Source organism: Thunnus maccoyii, chromosome 13 (genome assembly GCF_910596095.1).
Source record: "Thunnus maccoyii chromosome 13, fThuMac1.1, whole genome shotgun sequence".
Taxonomy (NCBI): domain Eukaryota; kingdom Metazoa; phylum Chordata; class Actinopteri; order Scombriformes; family Scombridae; genus Thunnus; species Thunnus maccoyii.
Genome location: NC_056545.1, coordinates 21200922 through 21221981, shown reverse-complemented (window position 1 = coordinate 21221981; position 21060 = coordinate 21200922). Strand labels below are relative to the sequence as shown.

Sequence of the window (21060 nt, the reverse complement as noted above, 5' to 3'; positions counted from 1 at the left end):
TTAGTTATTAATATTAATGACAGAAAGCAGCGATTGGCTGACAGCACCAATCAATGTCATGAACCCCCCCGCCCCCTGCCCTGCTTGCCAGTGTTAGATGTTTGCCAACAGCAGTCTGTGAACTGAACCTAACTGGTTTTCAAACTTGAAAAAAAGAAAAGGCTGCTTGGATAGAAATGTCCTCTTATTTACCAGTCTATTACAAACTGTTTGTGAAAATATTGAAGGTGGAAAACAGGCCTCTCAGCTCCTGAGTCATGTTTTAAAGAATTTTTCAAATGTAATATAAGGTCTTACTGACCTTAATGTAAATACAGAAAGCTAACACAATAGAATCTGGGCAAACATGTAGAAAACAGTAGAAACCAATTTGTTTATGAGGTTTGCAGCCACTGTTTTCCAGATAACAACCACAATTGCTACATAATTGATTTGTGCTTGAAAATACATGTTTGCTGTAAATCTGCAACAACAGCACTGAGGTTTGCCATATCAGTTTTTCTGTGGGTCTAGATTTTTGTAAGACCAGTTATACAGTAAATATGGCAGCTGTACTGCATAGATACAAATTTTACTGTAGTTTTACTGAGCAGAATGAAACAACCTGATATAATCATCTTATTCTGACTCTATCAATCTTAAAGTATCTGCCAGATCAAGGAACTGGTTCATCCTTTTGATAATTTGTTACCTCTTTGAAAACTCTCTTGCATGCTTTTTATTCACATGCCACAGTAGATTAAATAAATGTGGAATTTAGTTTAATTGTAGTATGAAATTATAATGAATTGCATTGAAATTGCATTTTTTCATGCAGCTGAATTATTCCTTTCATTTTATGAAATATGTTACATTTATATAGTCATCAGTTTACTGGAATAATCATAGAAGTCGGACACTGTCAGTAATCAACCCGTCATTCTGTCATGCTTGCTTCTTAAGAATATATTTGACATTAAAACTCTGATTAAATCTTATTACACCATCAGATGAGCCATGGCTTAGAAAAGCTACTGTATGTATTTGTGGTTATGTGTGTCTGTGTTTATAAAGACCTAAAGCTGCTTAAGTTTCAAAGGGGCTTAAACTGTCTGTTGTGACTCCTCAGCTTTAAGCTGCATCTCAAGGGTTGGACCACCTTCAGGTGTTCAGTGTGTCTTTCTCTGACAAAAGTTCATTCATTGTAAGAACTGGTGAAAATATACTGTATGTTGGCTTTTTATCAATGATATCTGAATCTTTTTGCATCATCCAATTTTTCTGAGGTCATTTTTAAAATACTAGTGACAATAAAATATATAAGTATGGCGTATCTTTACATCCTGTAAGTGAGTTTTGTGTCAATACTCTTGACCCACAGAAATCCTTGTGCAGAGGTTTGCACATAGTTTGCGGCTCACCTGTGGTCTCTTCTCAGTATTTCCTTCTGTGTTCTTGTAATGAGATGAAAAATAAAATCAGTTTGTGCCAATAAACTCAGCACAGTGGTTTTGTCATAACCAAGCACAGACGGATTATCAAATCATCTTTTAAAAATGACAAGTTGAATAAATTTCATCCAGATATGAAAACATTTGTTTTCAGCTGCACACCTACACTCCATTTGTGTATTTTACCGGAGAGAAGTCACAAAAACTATCAACCTTGATGATCAGCAGTGGCTGTGCGTTTGAGATTTTTCATCTTTTGGGTCTTTACTTTGCACAATTATATAAAGATTATATAAAGACTTGTAATGGAAGGACAGACAGTCAAATTTAAAGAGCTTGCTTTCTGCAATTTATTAAGTCAGTTTCAAACACAACATGCTCCAATTAGCTTAGCCTCTTGAAATAGGTGAATGAGGTACAAAATGATGATTCACATTTAACTTGTGTGGATGAATTCCTCTGAAAATAAAGATCTGTCCTTTGACCTTACTGTCTACCATCTGTCACTGTCCACATGCCCGTGGAGCTCGCTGCGGCTCGCTGGCTCGCTAACATTATGACGGCCACACTGAACAGTGTCCATCTTTCTGTCATGGACCTGTTTTTCGCAGGTCTCTGTGGCCATTGCAACCAAAGGCTCTTTTGGCCAAAGTCCACGTGGCACAAAAAGGCCGCTGCATTCCTGATGTCTGTGGCTAATCTGTGGTGTCAGCTTGTGTTAACGCCGCACCGCCAAATTTGAGGGCACACAGGGCCGGGGAATATTAAAAACTCCCATCAGCAGCATTCCTCCAGAGGAGGGCGGGTCTGATGAGAGCAAGGGTCACCTAAGGTTGAACGGTGGTTGTGTGTAGAGCCGCTCGTACTGTAACGGTCTGATCCACTGGACAGGAGGTGGGGCCGGGACAGGACGGAGGGAACACACTTCAAAGAGAGAGCGCTCTTTCCTTGTCTATCCTCATTGAAACTGGGCTAAATGAGCTTTGTGGGGGCTTTTGTTCCTGCTGTTAGACAATTCAGAGACTGGACGGAAGATGCCGAAAAGGACAGGAGGTCATAATGGGTAGTTAATTATCTGCTTCTCAACCTGCCAGACGCTTTCTGCATGCCACCCCAATTGACCTATAATGACCATGAGATATTGTTCTGCTAAATTTGAGAAGTCTAGCAAGTGTAAGGTCAGACTGTTCCTACAATTGCCACATGTCAAATTTCACACAGCCATGAGACAGACACTTTGTACTTGAGTGCAAGCATTTCTCTTCAGATATCCAACCCTGCAGCTTCCTACTCTAATTTGAATACATCAATATCCACAACATAACTGATAAAAAGTCCTTGCAAACTTGCTGCTTTTTTAAATTAAATTTATTGCAGCAAACTGTGACCCATACCTGAGCACACTACGAGCTACACAATAGCCGAAAAATTCAACGTGTTTCTGGTTGTCTGAGGCCGTTGTGCAGACATGTAACATGTGCTCTGCTCTCTCTAACTCCCAGAGGGGCAAGGACAGGAATGCATTCAGGGTCAGGGGTCGGACAGCCATGTGCACTGCACCGCTGTAGCCTGGCAACAGGTGCTGTACAAGAGCCACAGCCAAACTCTCCTGTTTCATCTGTTGTATTTCTATATTAAAAGAAAACTGTACCTCAGAATATTCAGCCTACTTTTTTTATTACAGTTTTTATTAAAACTGTTAAATCTGCACAGAAAGAGAAGCTCATAGCTGAGAGGTTGGTAGCGTCTCGGGGAAATGATAGCACTGTGCCAAGGTATTCCTTCTTCTCCCTCCTGAGAGAGGCCCCGCCATTCAGCACTGTGAGGTCAACAAGTACAGATCATTACCCACAATGCCTCTGAACAGAAAAAAATAAACTTAAATATGCAGGGCTGTTCCTTTAAGATGGTAAGACAGGAGCTGCCTGAATGCACTCAGAGACAGAGCTGCAGCCAAGATGAAGGCGGAGGGAGAGGAGGGGAACAGGAGGACAGAAAACAGAGACGTCTAGTGATGTTGGAAAAGTTTAAACTGGTGTTTCCCTGTGTCTGCTGCAAAGCTGTTAAGTTGCAGTTATTCATATTGTAAAATTATGGGTGTCAGTTTGCTGATTGCACCGCTCGGAGAAAAGGAGTCTTGTTGCTAGGAGAGGAGAGATTCAGCCTTCTCTTATTGGCCGCTAGGATGCGTAAGATGGCCCAATGAGAGCCCTCCCCCTAGAAGCAGTGCAATAGTAGAGCTACCCCCACATGCAGACCTGATTAATATGTCAGACATGTTTTATGGGTTAACGTGAATCAGGCGAGATGTATTGAAAAGACTGCAGCAGGGATTTAGTGTGTGGATATGTGTTTGTGTGTATATGTATGTATGTGTGTGTGTGCATACTATAAGTCTTTACAATATGCGTGCCAGGGGAGCATGCCACACTGACATATCACACACAGTACTTTGAGGTCAAATGATGCTTTCGATTCTGAAAAACGCTCACATACGCACACACACATACACACACACACACGGCGCACTGTAGTAATGAACTAACTCAAAACAGACTGGCGTAGAGTGGAAATAGGAAATAGGATTCCTCACATGTACATGATTATCACGAGAATGCAGCGCACAAAAGAGAAACAGAAGTGAAAAACTTAACTCTGTTTTAGAGGTCTGGTGCACATTGAAAGAGCTTGGGCTCGTGTGCTGTAGTATATTTAAAACACACGGTACAGTTGTAGACATGTTGAGGATCTCACAACAAATCTGTCAGGCACTTTTGATACGTTTTTACCTGTCAGGGAAAAAACCTGACATTTTTATTTTCCCTGACAGGAAAGTCAAATTTGTGTGTATTTTTAAAGATTTGTTGCTGTCATCCAAAAGCAGAGCAGAGCAGAGTTTTGAAGGAAAACCAACATTTTTGGAAAATAAGCTTGTTTGCTGTCTTACTTGTGGTCTGAGGAGAAGATTGGCACCAGTTTAATTCTTCAGTGCAGAGATAAGTCTAGGACTTTGTTTAGCCTACCTTAGTGCAAAGAATGGATGCAGGGGGAAACTGTTGGCCTGTAAAAAATGATGAAAAATGGAAAAAATATGCCTTACAAGTAGTCAGAATCTGTCTTATTCACATGATGTATCTTGTTAGCTAGTCTCTGCAAGCTGATCATTAAAGACCATTTCATTAAAGACTCACCTTGGTTTTGTTCAGAGTAGCCTAACGATAGTGTGCAACAGTCAAGGAATAGCACAAGCTAGCTGCCCCTCAGAGGAATAGTTTGACATTTTGGGAAATACGCTCATTTGTTTTTTTGGCTGAAAGTTAGATGAGAAGATCGACACCACTCTAATGCCTGTTAGCTACTGAGCCAGAACCGGGACTGGGTTAGCTTAGTTTAGCATGAAGACAGGAAGCAGGGAGAAACAGCTAGCCTGGCTAACTCCAAAGTTCAAAAATACATCTACCAACACCACTAAAGCTTGATAAATCACATGTTGTATCTTTTTTATGCAATTCAAACACGAACAGAAATGTAAAAACAACATCTAACTTGCAGGAATTAAGCATAAGATCTGCAATCACTTTGGTCAACAAACTGTTTCTTTCTTAGCAGTGCTTACTTGGAGGCCAAAACAAGCACAATAGTGACATTGACTTTTTTTTAATTCTCACATGTGCTTGAATATTGTTCATATAATACCATTTATTTAAATTGGTGGTTCATAAATCTATATTAACATAACATCACTGTATTCCTGGCCTATGCAGTGGACCAGCACACCTATAACTGCTGTAAAATACCTGGACTTATTTCTCTCAGACAGATATCACATTTTGACTTGTCATACACTAGTAAAAACACAGGTGTTACTATTAACATTAGCAATAGCACCGTTATATTCAAGTGCCCCTTTAAGCCAGTGTGACAAGCTGTGTCCGTTATCACTCCCTCTTCACTACAGTGCACCATAATTATATTTGAGTGTTCAAATTCTGAGTGTGAAATACTTTAAATACTGTATAGTACCCTCAAAAATTCCCTGGCATGTCAACTCTGCAAAGATGTGAAAATTACCATTGTACGACTCCACACCTGTCAGTGATGACCCAAAATGATGATGATTAATAAGTGTCAGAAATCTCAATTTAGCCTACTGCTCACTGTAGAGTATATTATACAGGGAGTAGTGAATGAGGGAGTGATTTCAGACACAGTTATAGTGAGACCATACACTTTATAGGGACCTTGAAACTGAAGCAGCTAAATGGAATTCAGCCACCATTAATTTTATTATTTACACGTTAGCTTTTCCTACTGTGCAATGTAAAAATGTCTTCAGTGAAAAAGACTTATTGGAAACTATCTTTTTAAATCATTCAGCCTCAGTTTTAAACTAGCCTAGAGTCAATTCCAGCATCCACAGATAGAAGACATCACGTCTCTCACAAAAATGTGAAAAACAATAGTGGATGAATTTTTAAAGGAAAAATGGTCAGAGAACTATTTATCTTACCCAGTCAAAGTCAGGCCAGCTATGTCTTAAAGCTGCAGTGGTTCCAAAATAATGCTGTGGACTGAAAATTGTTTTAGTTTACGAGATGAAGAGAGAAGAAGAGAGGCATTGTTTTATTTAAATGAAATGGTGTTGTTATTAATCAGGTATTTGTCTGGTACTGTGAATTTATCATACTTTATTTCAGCATCATGTGTGGTCTCTACCATTAAATAATCAGATGCAGAATGAGGCACATAATGCATTTTTTATGCCTCTCTCCATATGGAAGGTATTGATTATTACACGGTTAATGAAGTTAATTGTTTTTGCATTGAAACGTACAGTGTTTTATGTTTACATTATTTTATGCATAATAGACCTTTGACATATACATGGAGCACCCACACAAGTGTTTTCACTTTCACTAATTAGACCTCAGGACTGTGTGGGCGTGTAAAGACTGCTTCATTGACATGTTCATCACTGACCTTTTTTTTGTTGTTGCAGCTGTAAGCAGACCACACTGTAACTTGAAAAGTTTACCAACTTTTGTGCAAACAGTGTCACAACTCTTGTCAGATCAGATTAATTTAGATTTTTGATATCATACTTATACCTTTATGTTTTTTTAAAGTACTTCCACAGCAGACATTTTGACTCATCATAATAGGAAAAGCACAGGTGTTATTAATAACATTAACGATGTCTCTGGTCTGTTCGAGTGTCCTAGTAAGCCAGCTAAATGGAATTCAGCCATCATTCAATTTATTATCAACATCTGTGCTTTTCCAACTGTGACACATCAAAATGCCTATTGCGAAAAAGGTCTGTTGGGTTTCGGGAGCTCATGAAATTCTTAACATATCTCCAACCAGCCAGAAGAACTGAAAACAGGACCAATTAACTTTTTGATGTGCAATGGCTCAATAAGGAAAAATATAAAATTACATTGGGATGGTGAATCATTTTGGTGGAGGGCCAGATTTGGCGAATGGCCTGCTGTTTTCTGAACCCCACAATAGTGTTTCATATACATTTTGTACTGCATAAAGATAACTTATATTTACCACTCAATAGCTACTGTACTGTATCACTACTTTTAACAGTTAAAGCTGCTCTAATCAATATTTTTATATAAACAATCCATAGAATGACCACCTGTAAAAGGGGTCTCTGCTCACACTGACAAATCCACAGAGAATTATTAGCACCCCGTCTGAAGCATTATAGCGTCTTTTGGCTCATAATTGTGACAAATTTACAGTTTTGGTTCACACTCATCGCTCTTATCAGTGTCATTTACAGCCACAGCAGGCAGCTGTTTTTGGTGAACAGTTCTAAAAACCCACTGTATGCAACCTGCCCTGCACCAAACAGCAGACAGACAAAGTTAGCACCTAGCTGGTGAACACAGTTTAGCATTTAGCAACTAAAGATTCAGATATTTCCCTCAGGAGTTGGTGGACACCAGAATAGAGCTACAAAGACAATGAATATTGGACTTGCACAAACTCCAAATATCAATGTTGCTTGTGTCTGCTTATGTAAATAAAGTAAACACGTTCACCATTCAGTATGAAATGTATAAAACAATAATACTGTATGTCTATGTTGTGCCCCCAAGTGGCCAAAAAGTAATTTAATTTACAGATGTAAATAAAGAGCTCTGCTTTAAGCTTATAAGTAAAATTCAGTGAGTAGTGAATTGTCAATAACTGACTATGTTTAAATTTGCAGTTCCCCATTGTTATATAGAGGGTCTGTCACTGTCTGGTAGCCTACTGTTAGCATTGACTAAGCATAAGCCTAACAATATCAATATGCCTTAAACTTATCCCTAAGTACATTAAAATGTTCTGATAACACGTCTTATCAGTTTTCCAGTGACTATGACAGCACAGTTGATCCCAGTGATGTCTGACTTCAAGCATTTCTTAAATTTACACAAAAGGCAGCAGCTTTCGGAGCTATTTACATCTCCAACAAGCTAAAAATAAATGCTGTCCTTCCTATGACACAGCTGATCACAAACTATTATCCTGGAAAAAAAAAATCACAGTTCCGGACTTGAGAAACTTTGACTGCTTCAATAGATATTATGAAGTACAGAAGTACTGAATAAGAACATTTAACCAACTATGAATACTAGTTGAAAAACAAATACAGATCTCTCAGTATATGTACCAATGTGCCATAAATAGCAACTTATTTTAAAGGGATAATAACAGGGATTTGTTTGCTTCCAGCTTTGCTACAGGGAAGATTTCTGTCAGTACTTCTCTTTGAAGAATAAATCGAAAGAAGCAGCTGGTGGATTCCTGTTCAATGAGCTGTTCTAAATGAAGTGGACCAATGTAAAATCATGTCAAATCTTTGATTTATAGCTGTAATTATTTTTGATAGGTTTATTTTGTCTTTTCATGCCACATGCCTTCAGGTGGTTACACAAAGTATTTGAATGTACTAACACATTGATTGTGTGGCTTCCTGTAGAGAATAATGCACACTCAGAAGTCGGTGATGAGTAGTCTACTTGATGTGGAACTCCTTGAAAGTCTCAGACCGGGGGGGGAAAAAAATGTTTGGTCACATATTGTTCTTGAAATCCTTTTTGATTTGTAGAAATCACCATTGTTCTAACATAATGTACCATCTGCAGCCATAGTTGTAACCATCAATAATGCATGTTCTGTACTCCAAAAGCATCCCTAAAACTTTAAAAACTTAGATTGGTCAGAGGGAGAAAAAAAGAGCTTTAGATTTAGAGCTTTCGTTTGTAGAAGTTTGGTTCCTGTTCCTTTAACCGGCTGTCAGGAACACACAGAGAGAGTTTTTTTTTCTTTTCCCTTTTGTTCACTCCTCTATGGAAATGCGCATCTGTTCTCTGGCCACACACGCAGCCTAAAAAGTGAAATGGCAAGCTGCAGTTAGTATTCTGCTGTAATTCATTGCTTTGATTTTGATCTGCTCCAGATCTTTTTTATCTTTAGTTCAATTTTTACCTAATGTGCTCCTTTATTTTTTGCTACTGCTGCTCTTGAATAATCTTTTCTTGCATCTTGTCTTTTCTACTTTTTTATTTTTTTTCAGTGGAGGCACTCTGTCTCAAGTGTCTTATAAATGCAGTTGTTAGGGTCACAGACTTGGAAATAACCCGTCTGAGGTTCAATGCCAGGCTCCTCCAGTGTTTGCAGTGCGTTTTTGAAGTGGCAGGGTGGGCTGGCGGTTACAGACTGTCCCTTTGTCAGAAGGTCACAGGTTGGATCCCTCTTATAGCTGGTGTACCCATGTTGAGCCCTCCTACTTCAGAGACGTTACCCCTGCCTCACATCTTTGTTGAAACAGTTGTATGAGCCAGAAAGTGGATCCGTTAAGATTCACAATCGTACAGCTGAAAGCAGAGAGAGCACAAAGGTTACAATACAGAGAGTACAACACTCACTGAAGGGAGCCGCTGCATTGTTGCTGCTCACAAACCAAGGTGGTCCAATTACACACAAACAACATGCAACAGTTTTTTTTTGTCTCTGCTCTATTTTTTTTTTTTCTTGACATTTTTATTAACACATCCTGGTCAGGTAGTGAGTTCAGGTTCTGACTCTGCAGATTCAGAATATGACTGAAAGTGCCTGAAATGGCATTTCGTGCTGACCTCTAGTGGATGATGTGAGGATTTCTTCAGCAGATAAAAAAGCACAGTCAGAGCCGCTTCATTCATGCCAGCACCTGTTTTTACTGGTTTGATATTTGGTGTTTTTGCAAATAAAACAAGTGGACCACTGGACGCAATTAATCAGCTTTTGAAAACTAGCAATAAATGCACTGTGTTGGTATATTATTACTAGTATTAGTCTTCTGTCTAGTCACAGTAATTCAAATGATTTCCAAAGAGGATATTCTCCCCCCAGTAAAGTGGTTTCCTCAACCTTAACCTGAGAAATACTGTTGGACTGATAATAATTATATGTTCTGTTTCATAGTTGACTGAAAATGTATTAAAATTTGCATAAGTAAAAATGATGAGTGATTATACCTTATTATACCTTCCCCTTTATATATGGGAATAACCATATCCAGAATAATAATACATGGATTTATAGTTTCAATTCAGTACCTACAGTATGCAGTTTCCATATACTGTATATACACATTACAGTCTAAAAAAAAAAAAAAGCATTAAATATTAAAATAATATTTATATTTATTTATCATTTGCTGCTGCATAACCCGGTAAGCTCATTTCTAGGCTTACTCTGAATAAATCCATGTTGTGAAACAGATCCTGGATTGTGCTTTAAAAACTAACAGTTGATAATGGAAACCCAGTGGTTTACTTTTGACATAAAAATAGTGTGAAATTTAATTTTACAAGTCTTTTTATGTGCAGATTGTGGGAAAAATAACAGATTGGAATCATTTAAGAAAATTCAAATTAAGAGACAAAGACAGCAAAGGAAGTGAGAAAAAAGAACAAAGAGAGACCACCAACGAGGGGAGAAAGTCAGCAGGTCTATACTTACTGTACATTTTATATCCAGGATGAGGTCACTTTAGCTAGACGCAAACTATGGTTTACACTTTTACAAATGTTGCTTTTTAGCCTTGTTGATGCCTCAATCCATTAATGTTAATTAACACAGAACCACACAGCAGTACTTTCATCACCAAATTTATCAGATGTCACAGTGAAATTTGTATGACAGCCACATTAGCACTGAAAGATGTGTGGAGATACAGTATCTAGCAAATGGTATTTAAATATCTACAAAAAACTCCCATCTGCAGCTATCTGTAGCTTCAAAACTGTATTGCTATCTTGCTATTGCTAACACTTTGCTACCAATTTCCTGTCTTTCTTTGTATAATAATAGTACGTGTAATTCAACTAATAATAGAGCCCTGTCAACATATTATGTGAAACAGCTGCTTTAATATGTGAAGTGAGCATACTGTGTTTCTGAACATGAACTTGTGTGGGATCCACAGCAGATACACAAAGTAAACACACTTGACAGTTTTACAGAGGTAAATATTTAATGACGCACAGAGAGTAGAAAAGTCATCCAACCTGTAAAAAAATATTTTTCAAAAAAAAAAAAAAGAGTAAAAAAGTATGTATTTAAAGAGAGATTTCAGTTTGCACTTGGGTGGTGTGGTAATTAAAGCATCCTGCTACCTGAACATTACATGTTTAATGTCTCATAATAACTCATGAGTCTTCTGTTGATGTATCCTTAAGTACAGAAATCTGTCAGTTTTAAGTTTGTACAAAATGAATATTATTAATAATAACTGTATGTGTATCTCAGAATTAATGAAGTGCTTAAACACTCTTAATGCCGTCATCATTGGAAGTTTGGTCCAAACAAGAAATCAATTTAGAAAAGTATAAACTTCATCTTCATTCAGTCAGTAACAGAACACTGCATCCATCTTCAGCATACAGTAACTCAGTATTCCATCAGGAATATAGTGGTTATATGTGTAACACTGTGTTTACTATTCCTTGTATTATATTATCATTCACAAACAGATTATATGGATTTATGCAGAGGCGTTGAAGGTACCATGGAAGCCGTAGGCCATGTTAACAGGCACGTTGGCTCTTCCCAGCTCCTCAAATGTCTTGGCATTTAAAATCAGGAGGAATGTTCCTTTATCCTGGAGAGAAACATTTGGTGGAATTACTACACAAAACCACAGAGAGCTTGTTATGTAATGTCAATAACAGTACATGAATGCTTCTTTGTACACACCAGTGACTAAAACTGTAAACAATTCCCAAACCAAACCCTGTGGCCTTCAGAGTTATTTCTTAAGAAGAGCCTTAAGGACCAAAACATATTTTAAAAAGTGTAATTGTGCACAAGGCCACAGAGTATTAAAACCATCCTTGGTGTTGAGTGTTTGCCATTGATCAAAAAAAAAAAGACTGGATGAATGAATTAATGATTAAAGGAATCTATTTTGGAAATTTAATTTGCCATATTAGATATTTTGCATTTGCACTGTACAGTCCTCACAGTGCTGATTGACTATAGCACAGTTAATAGAAGTGAGGACATTTATAATGTACTGTGGCACAAAAATTCAAGCCAGATGTGCTGGAACACCACAAGATGGTTCACACTCTTCCACATGCCTCTTATAATAGAAATAATATAATTTAACTTTAATTTAAATTTAAAGTTAGTAAACAGTACAACTGACTATTTTTTTTGCAGTTATATTTCAGATGTAAAAAAAAATCTGTATTGTTCAGAGTTAAAAAGACGTTTTTCTTTTCAAGGTGCTTTTAACAAAATTAATCAGCAGGGACCTTGATGATCAATAAATCGTTTCAGTCATTTTTCAAGCAAAAATGAGAGATATTCACTGGTTCCAGCTTCGCCAGTGAGGGATTTCTCTGTTTTTATTGTTATAAATTGAATATATTTGGGTTTTAGGCTGCCAGTCAGACAAAACGAATAATTTAAAATGTTTTCATATTTTGTAGACTAAACAATTAAATTGATTTACCAAGAAAAATAATTGGCAGATTAATCAGAATGAAAATAATAATTAACTGCTGCCCTAGTTTGATTTATACATTAGTCACAAATCCAAAATAGCATTTGTTTCTGCTCCAATTTCCAACAAAACCCCACTGACAGAATTTTTTGTGAATTATAATCTTCTCTCTCTCTGCAGAGTTGTAAAATTTTTATTATTGGCAGCACTGAGATGACCAGAGAACAAGTTTTCTGCCATTATGCTTCAGAAAGTTTTGTTGCTCTGTTTGTAATTTCAAACTTTGAACTATCAAAATTCATTTTGTGTAAATTTGTCTATGAATATTTATGACTCTGCTCATCTTCCTCATGTATATTTATGATGGATTATGTGTCCGGCTGATATCAGACTCGGAAGAGAAAAACAACCAGACTCAGGTCGACTCACAGGCCTGCTGCCTGGTGGTAACTAAACTTCCAGCACCCCTGAACCAATGACATCAATATAACCTACAGTAGCAACACAGTGGCATGGAGATTATAAATGACTGTTGCAGAGACGTAAAAGGTAGATTAACTGAGACACAACAGAGTTGTGGCACATTACAACAGTGATGTAACTACACAATGACCAGCACTTTTACTACTAAAGCTTTAGAGAAAAAATAGGGGTGACCTTTCCTACAGCTCCTGCACAACTTTAATTTTCAGGAACAGAAACAGAACAGAGTCTTACCTGTGAGGGGGTGAGAACCACCGAGAGGATGACACCATCGTCCTCCTCCACGGCATCAGGTGACGGCACAAACACAGGCTCTGACGGGTAGAAACCTTTCTGGTACCAGACCTGAGGTCACACACAAGAGTTAAATGTTTCATAACCTTAACAACTTACTCATCTGAAAAGTATTTTAAATACTTTATTGTACTTATAACCTCCCTGAAGCAGGACACTTCTGTATATTATTCTTCCATCAAATAAACTAAACAGCTTTGATGCACAGTGTTCTAACTTTAACATAGCAGAGTGAGGTTAGGTCATTTATTATCACTGCAACTGGGATTTTACATTTAAATTTGTGGATTTTTTTTTTTTACTTGTAATATTAGCCTACTATTTCTCTAGATTGCACCTTCATAGACATATACATAAATCGTATTTGTGTTCTTGGTAATGTTTAAATTGTACTTGACTTCTCAATGTTTCTCTGTTTTAAAGGAATAGTTTAACATGTTGGAAAACACGCTTGTTCACTCTCATGTCTAAGAGGGGCATCGATCCTCTCATCTAACTCTCAACATGAAAGCGAATATGAGATCTCAAAATGTTATATACAGTTTGTACTGACTAATTGTGGTTGAAATCATAGACAAATCTGTGCTACTGTGTACAAAGTTATATTGTAGGACGGGGAAGGCCACATTAAGGCAGAGAGGATGTTGACTAATTCTGACAAAAACAGCAGTAGGGTGAATATACTTCAATTAAATAATAGTAGTAGCAGCTGTTGTGACATGTTTGATATCACAATTAAAACAGAAGTGCAGAATTGTACTGCTGTTTGTTAAAGGGAAAATTATTGCGATTTAGCTGATAAAGCTGATTACTATCATATACCATGATGGCAGCTGTTTTATTACATAATGGTAAATACAGTCATTGTCCCAGGATGTATACACACACACACACACACCTTGAGCGTCTTGTCTGTCAGGTCCATCTTGAGCAGAGAGTCTCCCACCAGGTGATTGAACCCGCAGCCATAGAAATAACGGTACGGCCGTGTGTTACATCTGTCATAGTTTATCTGAGGGAACTCCAGGCCACCGTACTTGTGGAGGTCATCTCCATGGAGATCCTCGTGATGGCAGAACACCTGTTGACAAAGAGAGGATCAACGGGTCACTGTCACGTATAGTCAGCAGAGTTTTTATCGTCCCTCCGTGAGTTCACTGAGCATCAGCTTCAGTTTGGGATGCTTGTGTGAAAAGGAAGAATTGTGGTTTATTTGTGGCTTTTGGCTTAAATGAATCCAGCCTCTTAGCTATACCTGTTGATTTCATGAATTCAGTACTTTTGAATTTGTTAAAATACACCATAGAAGATGTGAACTGTTTCATCCCCGCTGCTACACAATTTCATAGTAATAATTGTTGAGATATTTCAGTCTGGACCAAAGTGGTGGATAAACCGACTAAGCAACAAATTGACATTAGCATCCCTGGAGCCAGTATATTGTTTTTATTTTTTTAATTATTTAACTGTTCTGTATATTAGTAGATGTATTCTCCCCAGTCTACGACTGTACAACTGATGTTACTGAGTGTGATCTCCTGTTTCAACGCTGCGTCTAGTATTTCTTCTGATGAGATAGTGTACATTTAGAAATTCACACTATTATAGATACAAATCTGTGAGGATAAGAAGTTTCATGTTTTCAACTCACCTTATCTTTGCTGGTTTTGACACACGTTGCTGTACTGGAGGGCCGTGTGTTCAGGTTCTGGCCTGTTGGTGTTTCACTGGTCACATTAAGGGGTAGAACAAATCGCCGAGGGAAAACCCTGCACATAGTGTTGTACACCTGGGAAGTACAGGAACAATGCAGCATGTGTGCATGTTAGAGATAAACCTCTTTATGATTGCCCTTTTGTCTCTTATTGAAAAAACACTGAAAAAAATGATGTAAAATGCCAGGACCCTTGAAAATGTAACTGATTATTTGATTTACAAATCCAAAACTATAGTCAAACAGAAGGCAACAAATTTACATTGAAAAAGTTTACTTCCAAGCATATTAAGCAGTTATTTAGTAAAAAAAAGAAAAAAGTTTGATGAACACAAGGAAAAATGAGGAAAAGCAGATTCAACGAAAACCTGGAGCACATGCTGGATTGCTCTGATAATATCTACCAGTATAAGAGTATCTGATGGTGCATTTTTCCTTCCTTCCAACACAAAATAGTGTTGATTAATTTGTTTACGTAAGTCTATGCTGACCTCATCTAGTGCATCTCCTGCTTTGCGTAAGTTCTGGATGAGGTAGTTGTTGATAGCTTGGCCGTCGTCTGAGCAGCACATGTCGAGCATCAGGAAGCCATCTTCCTCAAAGGCGTTGATCTGATGGAAGGTGGAGATGGCTTTGGTGTGGTACTTCACTGAGCTGACCTGTATGATACAGAAAACACAGTCTTAAGAGTTATCAACCTGTAATCCTCCTCTTGTTTTTCTTTTTTCAAGTGATACTCCATTATAAAAGTGTCTCCATCCCTTCGAGGCATAAATAAATCCTCACCCCTAACCATCTCAGTCGCATCTCACCTCGCCTGTTTTCTTGTGAACCAGGTGGAAGACAGTTTCCTGATTGGGATCCCAGTAGATGCCCTCGCTCAAAGCCTTCCCCCTCAGCTTGCATGTGACTATCTTCAGCAGGTTCATCTTAATTGGCTGCTCAATGAACACCACGTAGTTCTCAGACATGGCTGGAAGGAGGAGTAAAGGTATTACTGGGCTTTGTAGCTCAGGGCAGAGGATGAAAGACACTAATGAATAATATCCAGGAGTGCTGGCTTACCAAAGCTGTGGTAGTAGGAGGGATGGGACTTGTTAGCAGGCACGATAGAACAGAGAACTTTGGCTCCTTGTAAGGTGTCTTTGGCATCTTTCTTCTCAGGAGGTACACTGATGATGTTGTACAGGGCTCCTGCAATAGCCAGGAAAATAAGACCTTGTAACAACTTTTACAGAAACAAACAATTCACCTGTGGAACTGTGTAAACCTTATTGGAACTGACCTTTGCTTCCATAGGAGTTGCCCATATTGTAGGTTGTACCATCAGGGTCATAGTGTGGGTGTGCAGTGGCTCCATTTACAGCAATGAACTTGCTCCAGTCCACCTATAAAATATAACAAGAATGAGAAGGATCAGTGTGTGTTGTCACTACTGTAGATGCTGCTGTAGGAGTAGAAAAATGATGATTGGACACTACATGTGTTACTGCGTGACGGTCATCATCATACCTTTTCCAGTGTTTCTAGGTTCTCTGGGTTCACTTTGTGGATGAAGTTTGTCTCTGTGCTGACGTAGTAGTCGCCCTTGTATTTCACAAAGCTCACACTAGCGTTGTCTGTGGGCTCTGTAACAGAGAAACACACAGGATTACTGAAAGCATTTTTCCTTTAACAGAAGTCTCAGTAAACTGTTCTGCATTGGTGCCTACATAATTTACTGAAGAAAAAAAAAAGACTGTAACATATTTTAGAAATGACTGTTTCCCTCTCTGGTTCCCCACTGTATCACATGTTATTATGTAAGCTTGGTGGATACACAGTACTTAAGCTGCTCCACCCCTGGCCTCACCACAGAGTTTGTCCAAACACATATACTTCTTATTCAAGACATTTAAAAAAGACAGGTTCTTTGACATGACTCAGATATTTCTCATTTTTCTGAACAGCAACATTTACTGTGGGTGCACCCCTCGTTTTAGAGCAATGGCTACAGTAATATTAGTGATTAAAACTGAATAAAGTGTTCTTTCCTTCCAACTGATCTACATTTTTCCTCTGCTGCTCCTTCCCAATTTTCAAAACTGGTCTTACTGCAACACAAAATATGTGCTTGTTGTTTCATTTATACCACAGAGCAAGTTAGAAATCATGTGAAGCAACATTCTTGCGCAATGAGTTAACAAACCAGCTACAGTTGCATGCCACATGCCACGGCCACAACCACTCTCCTTTGTCACACATGATCCATTTAAACTTAAATTTATCCCATCTCTTCTCATTCAGTCTACTCACCCATCATCTCAAAGCGAGACAGGAAGCGCTGGAAGAAGTTTTTACAGGGGTCGGGCATGGCGAGGGTACCGAATTCAGACATCACGATGCGGTCCTTTTCACTGTTCTTCTTGTAGGCGTCGCTGTGTAGGAACCGACTCATATATGTCACCTTACTGTTCTCAATCTTGAACTGGTGGAGCATAGCCATCCCATCAAACCAGTGGTTGTAGCTGTGGTGAAGTACAGACATTAGTCTTAATCAGATCAACATACAACATACAAAAACAACTTTCGTTTGTGTTGCGCAGCTGTCAGCGAGTGTCTCCTGTTGTTGAACTCACTGTGTGTTTCCAAACTCAAACTTCCCTGGGCCGTTGCGGAGGAGGTTGCCATTGATCCAGGAGGGAATGGTCCCTTGTACTTCAGTGGAGATCGGCTCAGGGGTCTCCTCTACAGAGCAGACCAGAGGAGCGATCGTCTCCAGCCCCTTCAGTACTGTGGTGACGCATTCTTTGCCATTCTCAACAGGTTTGGCATCATCTGTAGGAGACACACACATATACAGTATTAAGGCAATGCATTCAAACTGCTACTCACTGTTGGTCAGCTTTTGGCTCCTGAGCCAGGGTAAAATCTGGTAAAAATAAAGTTTCTCATCTGATAAACCAGACTACTGAGCAACAGCCTACAATGTCCAATGAAAACAATACACTTAATATACAACATGTTAGGAATACTTCATCCTCTTGTCAATGTACTTCGTAAATATGCCCTATTTTTGTGTCAACACATGATGGATTCTACTGCACTCAACCATACCAGTGTTTAGCCAGAAGGTATATAATGTTTTACATCTCAACAGTATTTCTTGCAGCTGAGCAGGACTGAGGCTCCTCGGCATGCAGCAGAGAGAGAAAAATGTAATTTATCTCTAAGAAGGTTTCAGCTGAGTGCAGTGTGAATAATCTCTATTCTAAGAGTGACAAGATAAAAAAAAAAGTCAACTGGATATATGAATGTACTCAAATATTTGACAGAAATTATAGTATAATTATAATATAATAGTTGTGCTAAAATGTACAAAAACCCTGCTCTTTATTTATACATTTGTTGTTTATTTATACATTTGTTACACTATGTTACAACTTTTCTAGTTACAGTTTATTCAGTTCTTCTTGAAATGACACAAATTCACTGTTTGGTCAACAAACAAAATGAGCTTAGCTGAACTTTAACCTCAGATTTTGTTGAACTTAACATCCAGTGTTAACAGTCTGTGTGCAAGAGCTCTGAAATATTCTTGTTCATGTAGTCATGATGATCTTTTTTAAATTTTGTTTTTAAGTATCTCAACGTCAGTGTTGGTGACAGGTTTGTATGTTAACTGCATTATTACACATCTTTCGTAATAAAGCTGATCTTGATAACTCAGGAAAAATGACTGAAATCTTGCTTTAAACTGAGAGACGAATAGATAGAATAAACTGCTTCGTTCGGTCTTAGTTGACTGTGAAATTGAAAAAACTCAAACAATTTGGCTCATTTTTGAAAAATAGCAACAGTGGAACAGAGGAACTCTGCTAAAGGTCAGTGTTTGTCTGATGAAACCTCAACAATTTCAAACACACAACTTAGCTGTATGATGAATGCTCTCCATGGCAGATTCCAGTGTTAATTAAGGCATCTGACTTAAGTTATTTGTAACAGATAGCTCCTCTGTTAGCATGGACTGAAGCCATTGATCCTATTTACCTCTGTACTACTGCCAGAAAGTGGCTTGTACATAAATAATACATACATACATAATTAATCTCTGCATGTAAAATGAATATAAATAATTTCTCATGTTTTGGTGATAAAAAAAAATATGCTGGCCTATTTATGTAGCCCTTTGATCGCTGAGTAGTATTTTTAATCAGTTTTTAATCAATAAAATGCCTCTATGAGTTTTGATGATGTCTTAAAGTAATGCAACTAAAGCTATAACTGTTTTTACACATATTGCGCCTCTCTTCAAAGCTGAGCACTGTTTGTCACAGTGTGTGTTTTGTAATTCTCTTCACTTACTGTATGGGTCATTAACCATCGAAGTTCATTTTGCGACTGCAGCCTATAGCTACTTAATCATAACAATAATGTACTAACTGCAGTCTTATGCATATTACATGTACAGCAGCCTGTTAAATTGAAATCTGACACAGCGGGGCTTTTGCAGAGAGAAGCTAAAAGAACAGTTTGTACTGCCAACACATGCAGTCTTGATCAGGCTTGATCGTCAACTCTGCAGTAACCAACAGTCAAATCAGATCACAACCGATATCAAGCCTTGTTTTCAAAAATATATATAAAGATGCGAAACGATTACAGTGAGCATGGTCTCGTGTGTCATGCCGCCGCCCGCAATGACTGAGCTCTGAAACAATCAGCAGGTGAATAAACTGCACTTTCCTCTGTGCAGCTGAAACATCCACATAGTGGAAGAGGCTTACCTGAACTCTCAAGCTTCACAGGAGACATGTCAGTGGTTATCATGGATGGATACAGATCCTGCTCGCGACATCTGTGTCCTGCTGGACCATAAACTGCTCACCAGTGAGCCGCACGGGGCTGCACGCAGCGGCGCTATTACATAACCCGCTTATGTAATACAGTATACTGGCAGAGTGTGTATTTCTTCCCCAGAAGGTAGAAATGACACGGATGCAAAAAAGACAAAAGTAGGCTAGTAGTTGTTTACTTTTCTGTTGTGTTGTGTGTTATAAAAAATATGATTACACTGTGTATGAGTGTTACTATTTTATCTAGATCATGATGAATTGTTCCTGCCTTGTACTGCAACTCTGCAAAATCAGCAGACTTATCAGCTAAGGTTAAAAGAAGTTCAGCATTATATTTGTAAAGAGGAAACTGGGGGTCAGTTGGGCAAAATGGCTGCTGGACAGGAAAACTGAAAACAGACATGACGTTATCTATAAGTCTGTATTTTGATAGATTAAGAAAAGAACTGTAACGCCCACTTAAGGTATATAAAAACTCGTTGCAGGAGCCTTTTTCTTTGTAACCTCATCCTGTGTGTTGCATTGTGAAACGCCCCTTCTTGTACAAGAAAATAAATTCTGTTAAATTTTGATACTTCGGCTCCGGTCTCTATTGTTTAATGGTCATTAAGAAGATTTTTTTTTTTAACATAGTGTAATAAATTAAACACACATTTTCCCACTGCACACACACTTACGCCACGTCTAATTTAACCTTAACCTTAATCCTACCGACTGGGGTACAGAGGAATACTTTCTGTCATATCTCACAGGTTCTTTATTCTATCATTCCGATTTTTAATGAATTTGTCAAACAATTTGTTCCGAATGACTTCATATCTTGTTTTCTGTTTCTGTTTGAATTGGTGCTTTTTAAAAATACCAATGTATTGGGTTTCTGGGGGACCCCAGTCAAAAGCATCCAAATCTGCCTATGCAGTTTTAATAGATGGAACTATTTATCAAGTTCATGTTTGTCATGGGTCCTAATTTAAAGTGTCACACACTATGGTGGGTATTGTATTAAAGAAGTATTTTCGTTTTACACAATATGTAAATTAACTAACTTTCCTAAAATAATGATGATCTGTTTATTTCTTTCAGAGGACATTAATGACATTTTGAGAAGATGAAATAAGTTAACATTTTGCTATGATGGTTGATTCTTACAGTAGTTTATTCTTGGGGTCCCCAAGGACCCTAGTTGGTAGTCCTTTTATATTAAATATGTTGATAGGATGAGGATTAACAGGCTTATTATAATAGATCGATATTATTATTATTATTATTATTATTATTATTATTGATGATGATGATGATGAT

The 21060-nt window shown here is 38.0% G+C and overlaps 1 protein-coding gene and 1 long non-coding RNA gene across 2 annotated transcripts; both read right to left on the bottom strand.

Annotated features, from left to right (window-relative positions):
• Positions 1–3105: 3105 nt before the first annotated feature.
• On the bottom strand, positions 3106–4856 carry LOC121910706. The gene is made up of 3 exons (XR_006099717.1): positions 4622–4856; positions 4378–4491; positions 3106–3249 (listed from the first exon to the last, which is right to left on the bottom strand). It is a non-coding gene; the product is annotated as an uncharacterized LOC121910706 (long non-coding RNA).
• Positions 4857–10851: 5995 nt separating this feature from the next.
• LOC121909602 (beta,beta-carotene 9',10'-oxygenase-like) lies at positions 10852–19944 on the bottom strand. Its single transcript, XM_042430096.1, has 12 exons — positions 19690–19944; positions 17542–17740; positions 17219–17430; positions 16436–16551; positions 16209–16311; positions 15989–16117; positions 15736–15896; positions 15415–15582; positions 14861–14998; positions 14108–14290; positions 13150–13260; positions 10852–11583 (listed from the first exon to the last, which is right to left on the bottom strand). Exons 1-12 carry the CDS (start codon positions 19730–19732, stop codon positions 11467–11469), a joined length of 1680 nt encoding a protein of 559 aa, XP_042286030.1. The 5' UTR covers positions 19733–19944; the 3' UTR covers positions 10852–11466.
• Positions 19945–21060: the final 1116 nt, after the last annotated feature.

Excerpts from the sequence above, each read along its gene's own strand:
- LOC121909602 (XM_042430096.1), bottom strand. The coding sequence starts at position 19,732 with ATGATAACCACTGACATGTCTCCTGTGAAGCTTGAGAGTTCAG. Across the intron at positions 15,583-15,735 it reads TTCACAAGAAAACAGGCGAG|GTCAGCTCAGTGAAGTACCA; the intron begins GTGAGATGCGAC and ends TGTATCATACAG. Across the intron at positions 13,261-14,107 it reads TGACAGACAAGACGCTCAAG|GTCTGGTACCAGAAAGGTTT; the intron begins GTGTGTGTGTGT and ends GTGTGACCTCAG.